The sequence below is a fragment of the Rhinatrema bivittatum genome, chromosome 4 (genome assembly GCF_901001135.1).
Source record: "Rhinatrema bivittatum chromosome 4, aRhiBiv1.1, whole genome shotgun sequence".
Taxonomy (NCBI): domain Eukaryota; kingdom Metazoa; phylum Chordata; class Amphibia; order Gymnophiona; family Rhinatrematidae; genus Rhinatrema; species Rhinatrema bivittatum.
In genome coordinates this window covers 381,200,001-381,218,181 of record NC_042618.1, presented here as the reverse complement: position 1 = coordinate 381,218,181, position 18,181 = coordinate 381,200,001, and the positions used below count along the sequence as shown (strand labels likewise).

General features: G+C 44.4%; 1 protein-coding gene across 1 annotated transcript in view; it reads left to right on the top strand.

Annotated features, from left to right (window-relative positions):
* Window positions 1-1,269: 1,269 nt before the first annotated feature.
* IL17RD (interleukin 17 receptor D) overlaps window positions 1,270-18,181 on the top strand; it is a 193,604-nt gene continuing 176,692 nt past the window's right edge. Inside the window, exon 1 of the mRNA XM_029600923.1 lies at window positions 1,270-1,413. Coding sequence (XP_029456783.1) covers window positions 1,291-1,413 — 123 coding nt within the window. The 5' untranslated portion in view covers window positions 1,270-1,290. The remainder of the gene's footprint in view (window positions 1,414-18,181) is intronic.

Below are 18,181 nucleotides of genomic sequence, written 5' to 3'. Positions count from 1 at the left end.
TCAAGCTGGCAATGCCCGAGCGTAATACAGAAATGATTTTCGCCCTGCGCCTCACTTTATTTTTTGAAATAATTTTTCCCCCTTGTGCGAGAAGCATTTTTTTCTGTGGATTGGGTTGGTTTGGGACTGAGTGGCTAAGTTCACCACACTAACGCCAGGGTCAGGGTAGGTGGTAAATTTGCAGGTTTAAGATGCGGCAAAATAGCTGGTTAAAAAGGCGATAATCTGGGCGCACGTCACTGTATCGGAGGGAATAGCTAATCCGAACATTAACATCTCATATACATGCAGCGGGCGGAAAGGGATACCCTTCGATTTCAAGAAGCGGTAAGGATGCGTAAAACCGGATACTGAATCGCGGGTTAGACATACGCGTCCAAATTGTGCATACAAAGCGGGTTAGAAACAGGGTAACCGCGGCCGCGCTTTACTGTATCGGCCTGATAGTGTGCTACATATAAAAATCACCTTCTTCCAGGTCCTGTTAGTTTCTTAATGATCACCCCATGTACCTGATATCCAGCTGCTATGCATCTACTGAACTGTGGACCATTCTCTTCTCCTGTCTCCACTGTTCTGGACCAGTCCTTCAGATCTCCTTGGTGGTACCATACTGGGAGTACAACACTCGTTTTTCCTCATAAGCAATGGCCCTTATAATAAATGAAACACCCAGAAATCCTAGCTATACCTCTGACAAATCAAAGTTTTCTGCAGACTTCCTGTTTCTCTCTCACTGCTGTTATTTGCTTGCCCATCCCCTGGTCTGGTCCTTTTATCCCACTTTTTGTCTCTCCCACCCCTTACCTATCTTGGCCAACTGGACCTGGTATACTAAATTCCCCATCTCCTTTCTGCCCTGCCCCTTGGGACTTTGACTCACCTAACATAGTCCCACACTACAGGGGTCCCAACAGCTGGACATATGAAACCTTATTTGAATAAAACTAGGGTAGGGAGGCCAAGAGCGACGGCTGCGTTATGCGGGGCGATGTGACTTCTGACTGATTTCAGCTCATGTGAATCTCCCGCTGAACTTGCTTCTATTTCTTCAGTTTTCTTTCACACGTCTGCTTTCGAGGCGCGAAGGAATGTCCGGCCCCACTGTAGTGCACGCGCTACGGGGAAAGGGGCGGGAGTGATCCGGTTTTGCGGCGCGAGCTGATACTGCTATTGCCGCTTCTCGCTCCTCCTTCTCTGGACCGGGGTGCCGAAGAGGGGGCGGAGCGCGAGCTGCACACGCACGCTCTTTCGCCTGCCTTGCACAAGGTCTGCGTTCGCTGGGGGACCATGGCACCTTGGCTGAAACTTTGCTCCTTCTTTTTGACTTTAAGTCTCTTGTTAAATTGTTACCAAGTGTCTGTTGAGGCTGGAGGGGCAAGGAAAGGCGCAGCAGACGTTTGTGAATCGAAGGTAAGTGATTTCGTATTTGTTTTCTTTTATTCCCTTCTGTTCTGGAATGCGGATTGTTAAAAGTGACTTTGAATTCGCCAAGTGCTTGCTGCTGGGATGCAGAAGTTTGCCTGCTGGAACTGCCTAGGAGAATTCGTTCTGCATACCCCTACGCCTTCCCCCTTTCTTATTGCCTATTTTATTAAATCTTCTTTCAGCACAAAGCGTTTTGATGCGATGCAGATTTTACGTTAAAGGACAGGTGTGTTTTTCTAGGGATTTTTCTGACACTTTTAGAGGAGACATCGCCTGCAGTTTCTGGGATCCTGCAGTGTTCCTTTCTCCTTGTTATTGTGTCTACTATAGCCCCGGCGAAGGAGGGACTGAAGTCCCACAGCCGGTGTGAAGTAATCACACACCAAGAAAGGACTTCCCTCGCATCTCAAAATTTCTTCCTTAAGGGTTATACGTACTAGGGTCCTGTTTGCTAAGCATTTTCATCATAGATATAAAATGGGAGAAAACCTTTAGTGAACAGGTCCCTGTGGAGTTTCTCCCCCTTGGGAAAATGCTTAATACAGCAGGACAAGCTGTATTTGTCTTTATTTTAATTAAAGACATACTTTTGTGTTTTGGGTTCAGAACTCTTCAAATGAAGAACTTTGTCGAAAAGTTGGTCATAATTTGTTTAGCTTATTTAAAAGGCGAGCAGTTTTGTTTATGGTCTTTTGTTATATAACTAAGGACTTTCATTTTTAATTTTATTTTGCCTGGGAATTTCAATGTCATAACAAAAAAAAGTCAGTGGAAAAATGATTTTGATATATCACACAGGAGAAAAATCAGTGGAAAAGTAATTTTCCCATTGATTTCTTTTTTATTCCAAAATAGAAATTCCCAGGCAAAATAAAATAAAAACCTAAAATGAAAGTCCCTTTATATAACTGAACACATTTCCATGGAGAGTTCTAGACTAATGCTTCATAACTGCAGGTTGCAATATTGCGTATTTATTAATGGGAGTGGAATATCTTTCAATTTATCTTTATTTTCATTGTTTTGGAATCTGACAGAAAGTTATGGACTCAGGTTGCTTTTTTTGAAATCCATTTAGAAGGCTTTTCTGGGTTTGTTTTTCATTTTAACAGGAGTACTTTATTAAGCATCCCATTTTGGACAGGATTTTCCTACTGCATTATTTAGGGTAAAAGGCCTGAATATGGAAAATCACATTTTTAAAGTTAGCTGTAAACAATTTTTAAATTATTTCACATCACTATAGTGCTCAAAATTTAATTTGTTAGAACAACTTTCAGGAGCCTTTCAGGGTTTTGTATATCCCTTCTATTTCCAATGGGCATTCCTGCCTGACCTGCTGGAGGCATTATCCGCTTTGTATTGGATTTATCTTGGCCTGCTTGTAAGTTTTGAATAGACCTGACATGCTAATGAATGACTGATGGCCCCTATAACACATTGTCTGCTCTGGGGCAGGGCTCCCTTTGAAGTGATGCCCTGTAGGAAGTAAAGAGACTGTTTGCTCTATTAAAATTCCTTGGTATTTCCTCTGTTTAACCACAGGCCACTTCCCCTCTGCCACTCTAAACACTGCAGGGACACTACTGATTGAAAAGACACAAGCCCTGAAGTAATTGTACCCTGTTCAAACAGATTTTCTTATTTTAGCCTCCTATAAACCTTAAAAGAGATATATAACAAGAGAATAAATAGGCATTTTTGCTTGATTATAGTATCTGGATGATGAAATGGAAGCCAAAATGTGCAACTTTTACAATACAGTTTAATTTTATCTTAATTTTCAATCTGTTACTGCAAATGTTTTCCTAATGTTATGTTAGATCCAACGTGCAGGGAAATATATATTTTTCATCCTTCAAAATAAACACCTGAAATGTAGTGTACTTTTTCATTTTATATTATTTTTAAATTCATGTTATTGTATGCAAATCTAACTCATGCATATTCATTGTGGTCATCCTGAAAACCTGACTGGCTAGGTGTGCCCCGAGGACTGGGTTGAGAAGCACTGCTTTAGGTGACTGCCTAGTTTGCCTAATGGAAGCACTGACCCTTCAGATAAATCTGGGGTAAAACTGAAAGAACCCCTTTAATTTTAGATGCTGAAATGGTGTTTAATGCAGGTCAGCATCAGAAAACAATCAGGCCGATTGAATACCGTGCGCTCAGGCTAGCTCACTGGTTAACCCACAGTTGGAAGTGCATTTTGGACGCACATCCATAACCCCTTATACAATAAGGGGATTAGCGTTTCCAAAGCGTGCGTCCAAACCAGCGCGTAGCTAATAGCTATTATTACATGTAAATCCATGTTGGTGAGGTTATTAGCTATTACCCACTTATGTAAAAAAATAGATGTGCACCCAAAATGCACATTTTTACTCTCAGAAATTAATGCCTTCCCCGGAAAAGGCGCTAAGTCTTGAAGAGCCACTAAAGTTAACAGAAAAGCAGAAAATATCATGGCAATATTAAGTTAGAGGAACCAAAAAAAGGAGTAAGGTAAAAAAAAAAAATTAAAAAAAAAGTCTTGCCGGCGGTCAGGTTAGGAAAACAGACATTTTAATTTACAAGCGTCCATTTTCCTAACCCGTGGCTGTGCACAGGTGAGGAAAACGGACACTCGTAAAATTGAGTGTCCACTTTCCTAACCCACACACAGCCACTTCTCCTGGGCGTCTAATGTCAGGGAGGCACTAGGGATGCACAGTTTCCCCCTAGCGCCTCCTTTTTAATGCAACGGCTCATTTGCCTACTGCATCGCGTACCCAGGAGAGGTGGATGGGCATGCGTTAGGGAAGTGTGCGCCCAGTTTGCATGCCCAGTTTTAGCGCATTCATATTGCATCAGCCTAAATGTGCATTTTGTTCTTTTCTCAAGTTCTTTGCAGATTTTGGTACTTTTTATTTCACCATCTTAAGAATTAATCAAAGATGATGTTGATGATGCACCTGTGCTTTCAAGACCACATGGGTCACTTCAGATTAGTCTTGAAAGTTCATGCATAGTGATATGTTTGGACAGAGGCATTGTTAGATACTTGAAGGCTATGGGGCAGGTGTGAGTGGCAAAAGGGGTTTGCTCCTATGACCTGCCACCCCTTAATGGTGCAGGTATTCATGAGGTGATGCAAGTACAGCTCAAGCCATGGCTTCTTATTTATTTTATTTTATTTTGCAGCACTCTCTAGGCATTCGGACCACTGTCAAATTGAATTGGGACATGGGTCTTGTGGGCCCGTGCCCAGTAACACCCCTGTGCTTGGACAATTCTGGTCCAGTTAAAGGTATCACAGTTTGCAAGAATCCTTTTTTCTCCAGGAGAAGACTGCTACTGTTAAAAGTACAATTTTTCTCATGTCAGAGAATATAAGATAGCAACATGTTAGATCCCTGTTGCTCTCCCATAGGCTTTTCTTTTCTTTTTTTTTTTTTTCTGTCTGAGAGGTTTTTTCTCCATTTATCTGCTTATATGGGACAAAAGAGGAAGGCTAAAACCCAGATCGTTCCACCAGGCCCCATGTTGTCAATGGCTGTTGGTCCAATGACTTCCTTCCTAGCGACAGAAAAGATGCAGTTTTCTACCCCTTGTCTCCCTGTGGCAGGATGTCTTAGAGGGGAGAACTCCCTGGCAAGGCCTAATGTTAGCTTGTTGCTGGAGTTTGAGATGTCTTTGATTTCGGAGGAGAGTGTCATATCCCAGCAGCTAGCGCTTAGTGGCTCTGACCTTTTAGATGCTGCAGTCCAGCTGGATGATGCTGACCAGAAAACGTAGGGTGGAACAAAGCAGTCTGAAGTCAGCTCAGTGAGTATGGAGGGTCAGCACTGAGAGGGTTTGGAAGATTTGAGATGTTTGTGCATGCTGTTATCCAACATCTACGACAAGTGCAAGAATAATTTCAATTCCTGGTCAGGTTTTCTACTGTGACAATTATACTTTTATTTCGGCAACTCCTCAATTTCAGTACATGTGTTTTACAAGCAGACCCCCAACACGGACCCGTGTTTCACCAATCCGGCTGCTTCGGGGGGGGGGGGGGGATAGTTTGGGCTGTTCCTGACACAGATTGCCGTTGTTAAAACTATCCCCCCCCCCGAAGCAGCCGGATTGGTGAAACACGGGTCCGTGTTGGGGGTCTGCTTGTAAAACACATGTACTGAAATTGAGGAGTTGCCGAAATAAAAGTATAATTGTCACAGTAGAAAACCTGACCAGGAATTGAAATTATTCTTGCACTTGTCGTGGATGTTGGATATAGTTTGAGTGCAAGCGGAGCTCCTAGTGTTTTTCTGGACTTGTGCATGCTGTTACCCAGGGAAATGAAGAGGCTATAGTTCAGTAAAATTTGAGTACCGCTATTTTCCCAGGTATCCTTCCAACTTTAATTTCTGCTGGAGGAACTTAAAAAGTCCCAATTGTAACATTGGATGAAGTATGGAAGGCTATTTCTACTATGGGAAAACAGATATCAAGTCAAATTTCCCAGTTTGTGGGACAGATAAATGATCTAAAAAGTAAAAGAGATATGAAAATCAGTATAAACAATATCAGGCTAGGATTTAAGAAGTGGAGGCCAGCTGTATGAAAGTAGAAGATCTTGGAAGTTCGATTATTAAAGAAAACCAGCTGTTGCAGGTAAAAGTTGAGAATTTGGAAAGTTTAGTTCGTAAGAAAATGTGGAGGTTTCTTAATTTCCTAAGGTCTCTTCAGTGATTCCAGTGGATATTTTTCAACAATATTCAAATCTATTCTGCCTATTTATAGGATTTATTATGTGCCTCCATTTTGGAAAGTTGAATATTGAGTAGAAGATTTGGCTGTTCATATCTAACTTAGGGGGTTATTTTCCAACTCATGTTATGGCCTTTTCGCACGCATTAAGGTGTTTTCGCATGCGAAAAATGCCTTAACGCATGTGAAAAGCACCATAACACATGGTGCGATGCTAATTTGGAAAAGGGGGAGGACTTTGGGATGGGATATCTGTCAAAGTGGACTGGCTTTGCAGTTTGCGAAGCCATATCGCACAATTTTAATGCCAGAAATAACTACACCTTTTTCATTGGCGTTAAGCTGTGCGATATGGCTTCGCAGACTGTACAGTGTTCTCTCAACCTAGCTTGATGGACTCTCAACCTGGGCAACATCAAGCTAGGTTGAGAGAACATTGTACAAATCTCATCTTTGTGTGAGTTTCCTCACTCCGAAGGTCATCAAATCTTCACAAGAGGTAACTGTTCTGTTCGTACTTCTCACTCTGCATGTGAAAATGGCCCCTAACCCCTACACTACTACCTAAACCTCACCTCGAATTACTAGGTGGGCCTCCTGTAGAGGTATAAATACCTAACTACTATAAGGGCCTTATAGCTAGTCTCTTGTTCTCTCGCGCTCTCATTGTAGGTAGGACTTGCAAAGTGACAGATCAATACTGTAATGTGCGGTTGAAGATTTCCCATCTGTAACGTGCTATGAGTGCACAATTCAGACACATAAGGCGATCCAGCGATACAGTCTCCAGTTTCATGCATCCTTAGCGCTTCTTAAAACAGATGCATAACCCTTTCCGCACCCAGCATGTATATGATATGTAAATGAACGAATTAGCTGTATAATGAAGGAATTAGCTATTCCCCTCCAATACTGTGACGCACGCTCAGATTATTTGCTTTGTAACCCGCTATTTTGCCGCGTCCTTAACCTGTTAGTTTACCGCTACCCTCTACTTGGTGTTAGTGTGGTGTTAGTGTGGTGTTCGAAAATTAAAACAGGAATAAAGTGTAAAAAATGGGGGTAAAACCAAAGGGAGTAAAGTGTAAAAAAACCATGGACGACCTCCATATTAACATTGCAGCGTAAGTTGTTTATATATATGTATAAATACCTGTCACTTTCCTGTCACTTTCCAAATCCCCCAGGCGTGCGGTCATCGCGGCGGCGGCGGTGGGAGCCGGCGGGCGGGTGGACGCGCGTTGGATCCGGCAGGCGGGTGGGCGCGTGTTCGATCCAGGCCGCGGCCTTAGAGTATCGATCTGTTAGTAAGTGAGACATTTGGATGAGCCAAGAGATGTATGTCTGGATGCCCAGGACAGAGGGGGTTCCATCTTGATCTGAATTTTGGAGTTGAGTTTTTATTAGCTTGCCCTTCAAGCCTCTCAAGGATGTGTCAGTCAAGAATCTTTTTGGTTGCAGTCCATTTGGCCAGGGGAATTTTGGGTTTGCAAGCCCCCAGAATATACAGAGCCATTCAAAGATTTTCAGTTTACTCCGTAGTTTTTTTTTCCTTTCTGCTGAAGGTAGTTACTTACCCATAGTTACTTAAACTGTTCAATGAACGGTATTTTCCTTTCATTTGTCCAACTGTTGATATATAAACCGATGTGATGTGTAAACAAACGTCGGTATATAAAAAACATTAAATAAATAAATAGATAGATAGATAAAACCCACCTCTCTTCCTATCACATGTGATAGTTTGATGAATCTAGCCCTTAAATAGCATGGATTTCTCCTTACTTATAAAAAGGGATAATCAAGTTTCATCCTTGATTGTTAACTTTACTTTGAAATCAGATGCTGATCTAATCTTTCACTTATTTTTCAGGCATAGAGATAAGTTATTTTATGATTCAAAGATTAATGTTTTTCAAGATTTATCCTGAGACTCAAAAAAAGACAGGCTTTTCTGTTGTACAGGCCGAAGGTCTTGCAGATTAGTGCTTCTTTCTATTTTAAATATCCATGCAAATGTCTTATAAATTAGCCAGTGACGAGATATATATTTTTTGAACTACTACAGCTTTCTATGCTACTGTGTAATAGATTGTCATCTACTACCTCTGATTTTGTTATGTCATTTATCTTATCCTGCATCAAGCTTTATCTCTGCTTATTTCTTCCTAGTTTTCTTTTTTCTTAGTGAGTTGAAATCTGATTCTCCTTTATATTATAACAAGCCGTAAAGCCCGTTAAAACGGGCTACATCCCTCTGCCTCTCACCTCCCCCTCATTCTCTCTCCCCTCACTCTTCACCACCCCCCTCCCCCACCCACTCCTCTCCACCCTCCCTCCCTCCCACTCACTCAGTCCCCCTCTCCCTCCCACTCACTCAGTCCCCCTCTCCCTCCCTCCCTCCCTTCACCCACCTCCATTTCCTCCCGGCGCCGTAAGCGCGACTTCCCGCAACCCTCACCCGGCTCCATTAACTCCTCCCGCTCCTGCGGCAGATCTCGGGGGGGTCACTCCCGCGCGCGCGGCAGTGACCCCCCGAGATCTGCCGGCAGATCTGGGGAGGAGAAGTAGCGGCACCGCGCGCGCGCGGTGCCGCTACTTCTCCTCCCGCTCCTGCCGGCAGATCTCGGGGAGGGGGGGCGCGGGAGTGACACCCCCCCCCGAGATCTGCCGGCAGATCTCGGTGGGGGGGGCGCGGAGTGACACCCCCCCCCGAGATCTGCCGGCAGATCTGGGGAGGAGAAGCAGCGGCACCCGCGCGCGCGCGCGGCGCCGCTGCTTCTCCTCCCGCTCCTGCGGCCCCACCGCCATTTTTTTTTCTGATCGACATCCTGCCCGCACATGCGCAGTAGAGCTGCGCTCTACTGCGCATTTGCGGGCCGTCGGTCACAGGCCATTTATAAGGTAGATTTTTAATCTGTTTTCCTTTTAATTATATGAGGGTTAAGTGTTCTTTGTTGAGCAAGATTCTTTTCTTGTATGCTGTGTAGAAAGTTTTTTAAAAAGTACACATTTGTCATTATTTCCTGTTTTGTATTCATATACTTTGGTATTTCATTAGATACATAGAATGTGTATGTGTGTGTATATATATATATATATATATATATAATATATGAAAATGTAAACAATAAAACTAACATTTAAAAAAAACCATTCTTTTCCTTTCTTCTACTTCTACAATCAGAGTGGTAGGTGAGGGTTCAGGGAAGGAATGCAAGAAGTATTGTTTGCGTCTGCTAGTTGAGGTGAGTTGCCTCATGGTTTCTGTAGATAGGATGTAATCAGGATGTTTGGCTGTGTTTTCCTTTTTTCTTCCTCTTCACTAATAGATGCATAGGGTTCAGAGGAATCAACTCTCAATTTTAAAAATAAAAGTATTGCACTGTACTGAGAACACCAGTAAACTTGCTGCCAGTTTGCTTGCTATAATTAGGATTACTTACAGTATTAGTCTTTATTAGCTCATTAGTATGGAGACCTGTTTCATGTTTGTAGGAGACTCCAGGTTTTCATTAGGATGTTATTGGTTTATGTTAGTATAATGTGAGGGTTAGATAATTAAACTAGCAGTGTTTAATGACATGTGTAATTGGGGCCAGATGTGTTTTTTTTCCCCTAGATTATCCTTCCAAGGGACATGGAACTTTAACTCTGGGACCAGGGAACAACATGCACTTCCCACCTTGATCACCCCCCCCCCCCCCCCCCCACACACACACACATTCTTACATCCAATTAAAACTTGATACAGTACTCCAAAAGCTACTCCTGGGGGAATTCTGCGCAAACAAATTTAAAATTCTGTGCCAAAAACTTAAAATTCTGCAAAATTCTGCAAACTTTATATTGGTCAAAATAACACAATTTACATGACAGTCAAGTAATTACATTTTAAATTAATACAGAAAAAAGTTATTACTTAAAGATGCAGAATTTTAAATATTTTGAGCTGAATTTCCCTAGAAATTCACTGTAAGAGTGTCCCTTCCATTTGCTCTCCTTGGCCAATTTGCCCTCTCAGGCCCCAACTCTTCCACCTCTAGGCTCAACCCCTTCCACTTTGTTGCCAGTCCCAGAGTTTGACCCCCGTTCTCAGTGCTGTCCCTCACACAGGCTCACTCTGTCCCTCCCTCTATCACACACATGCTCCCTCTCTCTAGTACACATACACACACCCTCATACAGGCTCCTTCACTCTCTCGCACACACATACATCCCCTCATAGAGGGCCCTCTTTCTTGCATACACAACCACACAAGCTCTCTTTCTCTCTCACATATACATCCTCACACAGGCTACCTATGTCTCTCTCTCATGCACCCCTTCACACAGGCTCTGTCTCACACATACACAGTCCCTTCATACAGGCTAACACCCTCACATACACACAATCCCTTTTTCATACACATGAGCTCCCACTCTCTCACACACACACACACTCCTTCACAATCTCCTCTTATAGGCTCCCTCTCTTTGAAACCCACACTCAAGCATCCCCTCTCTCTTACCTCCCATGCTCTCTCTCACACTCTCCTGCTCTCTCTCACCCTCCCCTCCCCCACACTCCCTCCCCTCATATAGGCTCCCTCTTTCTTAAACCCACACTCAAGCATCCCCCTCCCGCTCTCTTACCTCCTGTGCTCTCTCTCTCACCCTCCCCTCCCCCTCTCCTCTCTCTCTCACACACACACACACACACATTCTCTCTCACCGGGGCCTTCCATCTTCGCTGTGAGGGAGTACCCTCCGTTCGCGGCACATGGGGGCCTTCCATTTTCGCTGCGAGCAGAGCCCACTCCATTTGCGGCACATGGGGGCCTTTTATCTTCACTGCGAACGGAGCGTGTCCCGCTGCACATGTGGGACACGCTCCGTTTGCGGCATGCCGGGGTCTCCTTTGCTATTTTCTGCGCAGAATTTGGCAATCCTGCACAGGGGGAGAATTCTGCGCAAATTCTGCACTCTGCAGTAGCACAGAATTCCCCAGGACTAAAAAGTCTGCAAATAGTTGGCTGTAAAGGCTGCAGCTTTATTAGCATAAAATTAAACAGAACAATAAAAACATGTACCCGAGCCGTGGTCATGGACGCCGGGGCTGTGCCCCCAAGTCATTCAGCACCCACTGTGACAACCAAGCAAGGCAGCGATCTTCAAAACAGGCCCCCCCGCCTTGGTACCAAGCAAGGGGGCCACCCGTCCGGGCGCAGCTATGCCCTCCAATGCTGCCATAGAGGCGTTCCCTTGGCAGCTGACAGCTGGCCCGCTACTGTGATGCAACACTAACTTCACCCATCAGAGCTTTCCTTTGGCTCGGGTACCCGCCCTTGCTGCGACAGAAAACAATAAAAGATTATCCGCTATCTGACAGTTGCATGCTGTCTGTCAAACAAAGCTGAATGAGTAAATGAAGATGTGGAATCTAATATCTGGTACTGGCTAAAAGACCAATACCTAAAAACCCCATACCCACATTAACCCTCACGCCAAATATAGGATGCAATATTAGAAAAGCATACATGAGTCTTTTAAACAAGGGTGGTAGGGTGGGGAAGAAAAGGAGCAGGCAAAAAGGAAGTATGGTGCGCTGGACCTTGAATTTAAAAGGTCTACACGTCATCAGCCCACTCCCGGCGTCCCCCACCGCCGACGTCATCGGAGGTGGCCCGGCACTCCCGATGATGTAACCGGCATGTCATGGATGCATCATCGTACCAGTGCGTTGGCAAGGGAGAACCCTACTGGCCATGGTCCTGCCAGGGGAGGGGGGACCACTATAACAGCCCTGCCCTGCCCCAGGTTAGTCATGGGCTTCCGCGCACGAGGCAGGGGCCTGCATATTGATGTAAACATGTAGATTTAATTCTGTTTGAAAACACATTTGTGAATTGGTAGTTTGTTAGGCTGCTATAAAAAGTGATATAAAGAGTTAAATGTAAATGAATTGGACACAAGAATTTAGGGATCTGTGTACTAATTAGCATGGAAAAGTGAGTTATCTGTTGGTTTTAAGGCTGGTTCTGGTTGGCCCCTCGACTGAGATTAAGAGTTAAACACAAGATTTTGTGCTATGGATAGTCCATTCTTGGCCTTTTGACAAAGTTTGAATGCTGTTGAATATGGGTCAATTTTCTCAGTGGAAAAGGGTAAACAGTGGAGTGCCTCAGGGATCTGTACTTGTACCGGCGCTTTTCAATATATATATAAATGATCTGGAAAGGAATACGAGTGAGGTTATCAAATTTGCGGATGATACAAAATTATTCAGAGTAGTTAACTCACAAGCAGACTGTGATACATTACAGGAGGACCTTGCAAGACTGGAAGATTGGGCATCCAAATGGCAGATGAAATTTAATGTGGACAAGTGCAAGGTGTTGCATATAGGGAAAAATAACCCTTGGTGTAGTTACATGATGTTAGGTTCCATATTAGGAGCTACCACCCAGGAAATAGATCTAGGCATCATAGTGGATAATACTTTAAAATTGTCGGCTCAGTGTGCTGCAGCAGTCAAAAAAGCAAATAGAATGTTAGGAATTATTAGGAAGGGAATGGTTAATAGAACAGCAAATGTCATAATGCCTCTGTATCGCTCCATGGTGAGACCACACCTTGAATATTGTGTACAATTCTGGTCGCCGCATCTCAAAAAAGATATAGTTGCGATGGAGAAGGTACAGAGAAGGGCAACCAAAATGATAAAGGGGATGGAACAGCTCCCCTATGAGGAAAGGCTGAAGAGGTTAGGGCTGTTCAGCTTGCAGAAGAGACAGCTGAGGGAGGATATGATAGAGGTCTTTAAGATCATGAGAGGTCATGAACGAGTAGATGTGACTCGGTTATTTACACTTTCGAATAATAGAAGGACTAGGGGCCATTCCATGAAGTTAGCAAGTAACACATTTAAGACTAATCGGAGAAAATTCTTTTTCACTCAATGCACAATAAAGCTCTGGAATTTGTTGCCAGAGGATGTGGTTAGTGCAGTTAGTGTAGCTGGGTTCAAAAAAGATTTGGATAAGTTCTTGGAGGAGAAGTCCATTAATGGCTATTAATCAATTATACTTAGGGAATAGCCACTGCTATTAATTGCATCAGTAGCATGGGTTCTTCTTAGTGTTTGGGTAATTGCCAGGTTCTTGTGGCCTGGTTTTGGCCTCTGTTGGAAACAGGATGCTGGGCTTGATGGACCCTTGGTCTGACCCAGCATGGCAATTTCTTATGTTCTTATGGGTGTCAACATCCCGCTACGCAACCACATTGGGGACATATTATTATGGCTATTACTAAAACAGGAGGATTAAACTTCCCTCACATAAAAAGGTATATTGGGTTTTTAATCCTGATATATTAAATCAATGAGATGGAAGAATGTGACAGTATAACCATGTTAAAAGCAGCATGAGCAGGCTGATGCTGCCGTGTTCAGAAGCTCAAGCTTCCCCTTGCTAGAGTGTACATTTCTTATTAAAATAACGCATTTAAACAAATTCTTCTTAAGTTGGAATTGGCTTGTTACCATTTATTTGGAATTGACTTGTTACTTTATTTATATTTTTGTTTGTTTCTTTTGTTTGCTTCAGTTTATTTTAAATCATGAAAACTTACATTGTTGGCTGCACTAAAACAGTGAACCAGAGCAGCTGTGATGTCAGTCATTCTCTGAACTCAGCTTGAAGCAGTAGATAGAAAATCAGTGGAGCCATACTTATTAAGTGAATAGTTTATTTGCTAATAAGTTGAATCTGTTGAAAGTAATCCTAGTGACAGACAGCAGCCAGGACAGTAGCTCAAGTAGCAATCACTGCAGTGTAACCTTTGACTGAAGAGCATAAATATCTGCTGTTAGGCACAGCATAACAATTATGATGTTTGGTTATAAAAGGAAAATATTTTCACCAGTAATAACACTACATTTGTAAATATGAAGTAAAAAGTAATTATTTTATCCAAGAGTTATTTCATGTCACTTACCTGAAAGAAAAATTTGCAAATAACTCCATGAAGTTTACTTATTTATTTCAGGCATTTCACAGTGGATTACACTGAGGTACTGTAGGTATTTCCTTATGCCCAGAGTGCTTATAATCTAATGGCCTGATTTACTAAGGCTTTTCTCCCATTGTGGGTCTGTGGGAAAAATGCTTAGTGAATGAGACCCTAAGTTTGTATCTGAGGTAAGTGAGGGTAGCGTGACTTGTCTAAGGTCCCGCAGTGGTATTTGAATCCTGGCTTCTGTGGTTTGTAGCCCACTGCTGTAAATCACTCCTCAGTTTACTTAAATTTTATGGCTGTCATATTTTATTGTGTGTATCAATATTATGCTGAGTAAGTTTCCAGTTGTTACTGATGGGGTTTTATTAACTGTGCTGTGCATTTATTTGTGTTTTGCATTTTTTTAATTTGCAAACTGTGTCATTAGGACTGAAAAAAATGGACCGATAAGGAACAATAACTTCTGGTTACCACCAATCATCACTAGAATAATACGCAATATTATAGTTCATTTAGGGTTGCCAATAGGTTCCAGATTTCAGGACAGGTTGAGCCAGTCCTGGTTTTACCTTATAGCCTGCATGGAATTATAGTCTTGATTTTATTTGGAAAATCAATTGGGCACCAGAACTAAAAAGTTTATCAGGCAGTGGGATAAAACCAGGACTGGCTCAACCTGTCCTGAAAGTCTGGAGTCGGTTGGCAACCCTAAGTTAATTAAGTTGATGTGAGTTATTACTTTCAATTCTAAACGAATGTAAAAGAAAATATCAGAGCATTGAATGGTAAATATTCCAGTACTTAATGCATGAGACACCAGGTCCAGGGGGCATTAATGTGCCTTATCAGGAGGCAGGCTGCCAGTGTTCCATACCACTGCCAAAGTGGCAGGAGCTCTCCTGAACCCTTACATGGCTGTATCATTAGAGGTGGTCCTAGCAGGTCAGCTGAGGAGGTCTCACCACCCCATGGCTGGCTGTACATTTCCCTCCCCTCCACCCACCCCAAGACTGCTCGGGGTGCTGAATCGCATGGTGATGTCACTGCCTAGGACTGTTGCTCCAATGGATGTGTTGGGTGAATTGGGAGGGGCTATAAAATGGGGAAAAAATCCGTGGGTATTTGTAATTGAAGGATCAAGGCGATAATTCCACCCATGGTTCCATTTGAACTGGAAGCTCACAGAAGCAGGTGGAAACTTAGGATTTGAATGCTTTTGGTGCCTATGTTAATAGTTCACAGCTTAGAACCCCATGTAGCTCTGAAAAAGTGAATTAAAGATTTTAAATCAGTTCCCACTCTGAATTGTATTTGTAAGATTTTGGCTTCATTATATTATGGATAAGCTGCGATATGTCTTTGTAGCTATGCAGTCGCTCTACTGATCACTAACATTTGAAATTGGACAGAGAGCTTGTTCCAAGCATTATGTCATGGTGTGGGGAATCAGCTGGATGGGGGATTTCCCTAGCAGGAGCAGGGCCAGACTCTAGGGCAAAGACAGACAGGGTCTTCTGCCTGACCAGCTACCTCCCCCCATTGGGTTGAGCCTGCAGGATCTGGTGGCTGTCAAGGCTTTCCAGCAGGGGTCTAGGCAAGCAGCGTTCAGATGAAGTCAGGGTCCACGTAGAAGGTCAGGTCAGCTAGCGAACAAGGTCAAGGTCCAAGCAGGAGGACAGGGCAGACAGTGAACAAGCGAGTCAAGGTTAGAGACAGTCCAAGTCAACAACTAGATCAGACCTAGTAGTTCTGATAGGAAAGGCAAAGCGAGACAGCACAAGGAAACTAGGCAGGAACAAGGGACTGGCACAGGAGACAAGAGATGAAACAGGAGGCAAGGCCTTCGACTGGAAACAGGAACTGGAATAGGAGGCAAGGCCTCAGGCCAGAGATGGGGACTGGAACTGGAGACAGATGAGGGAACTGAAGGCAAAGCAGATGAAGGAGACACAAGCTGGAACCGAAGGCCCACAGGGAGCAGGGACCACAGGGAGAAATGGGCAGGACAAGACAAGACAAGGACATAGAAACATGACAGCAGATAAAGAATGAATGGCGCAGCCAGTCTGCCCATCCATCCAATTAATTTAGCATTATAATTTTCATCACTTCCTTAGAGATCCTCTATATTTAACCCATGCTTTCTTGAATTCAGATAGTTTTTGTCTCCACCACTTCCACTGGGAGGCTGTTCCACACTTCCACCACCTTCTCTCTGTAAAGAAACATTTCCTAAGAGCAGGAGACAAGACTAGGCCTGGACAGGGTCACGAGAACAGGACAAGGAACAGGCTAACAGGAAACAAACATAAAGCAAGGTCATATAAAGCAAGACAAGGGAGAAACAAAGAGGCCTAAAGAGGCCATAAAGCAAAGCAGATGAGGCTAATAGGCCTGTAGGCCACAAGGCTGGGCAAGAAGTCCATGGAGGCTGCAAAGCAAGGCAGAAAGCCACAAAGGCCACAAGCAAGGCAAAAGGTCACACAGGGGCCACAGGGCAAGGCAGAAGGCCACAGGGGCCCACAGGAGAAGGAAGAAGGCCAAGGAGACAGGGCAAGGCAGAAGGCCATAGGGGCCACAGAGAAGGAAAGCAAGGCAAGGTGGGCCAGTGCAAAGAGCTGAGGTGTCTTGATGAAGAGACACCAATTTGTGAGAGAGACAAGGATAAATAGGGCAGGCCCTGATGTATCATGGGAGCATTAAGGAGTTAGCTAGCACAGGAGAGAAGGTGGCTTCATGAGGACCTTTGCTGGCAGGGAGGCTGCCTAGCAGCCAGCATTGTGACACATGATGGGGCAAAGGGCAAGAAGCTAAAAATACTTTTGTTGGGTTCGGCGGCCCGTGAGTTGCCCCATCGGACCGCTGCACTCTCCCCGGGTCCTGCGAGGCGGGTGCCCTGTGTCCCAGTCTGGGGACTGACGTTTGGTGTGCTGCGCGGCCCTTGTGCGGGCCGCCCTCAGCTCTCTCTGCCCTTCCCCCTATCCGGCGCGAGCGCGGGACAGCCTGGCATCTTAAAGGGCCACCAGCAGGGGAATGGGACCTGAAGTCCATGGCCCTTACTGATGACCTCATCAAGTCTGGGACTATTTAAGGCCAGACCCTGCCTTCACTCAGGGCCTTGGCAACAGGTCCTACTCTCTGAGTGTGTGTTGGTGCGTTTCTGTTTGTTCCCAAGTTCCTGTCTGTTCCCTAGCTACTGCCTGTTCTCTGCCTGTTGTTTCTCTGCCCCTTGCTCATCTTCTCGGTTTTGAATTTGGCTTGGCTTCCTGGTTTCTCCTTGTCTGCTGCCCGTCCTGACCTTTGGTTTGTTCCTGGCTTCTCTGAGTCTGCTGCCTGCCTGACCCTTGGCCTGGTTCCGCATTCAGCCTGCTCTCTGCCTGCCCTGACTTCGGGACCGCCCATGTTACTTCTGTCTTCAGACTGCCTCGACCCAGACCTTCTCTGCTGGTTCGCCCTGCACTGGGAGACCCCTGCCTAAGTCCTGCCGGCCCTGGCACCTAAGGGCTCAACCTGAAGGGAACGGAGATGGTTTAGGTGAAGCTCCTGTTGGGTCTCCTGGATCTGAACCGCCCCCTGGCTACGAGGTCTCCTGGGGGCCATCCCTCAGTGGTGTTATCAATACTCGTGCCAGCCCAAGGGTCCACAGAGCTAACAACTTTACTATATTTACCACCACACTGCCTTATTTCAATATGCTCAAAAGCTGTTTACATGGCCAGACTCCATAGGACTCAATGGAGAAATTGGATAAAGAAAAAGAAATTTTATTGTGCAGGTACCACTTCTATATTTGGAATGAAATAACAAAGAAGAATGTTGTACAGCACTAAGTGTCTCCTGTTGAAGTCAGAAAAAGGATTTCATGCATGTTGCTAGCATTTGGCAGTAATCCGTGACCAGTGTTCCGTGGAAACTGCATAGGGGTCTACATCTACAGCCGACTCGAAGTTTGAATTTTGTGGAATGGGCAGGTCCATACTGAGCAGTTCAAACCTCAAGATGGTGAGAATGTGGATGGCAG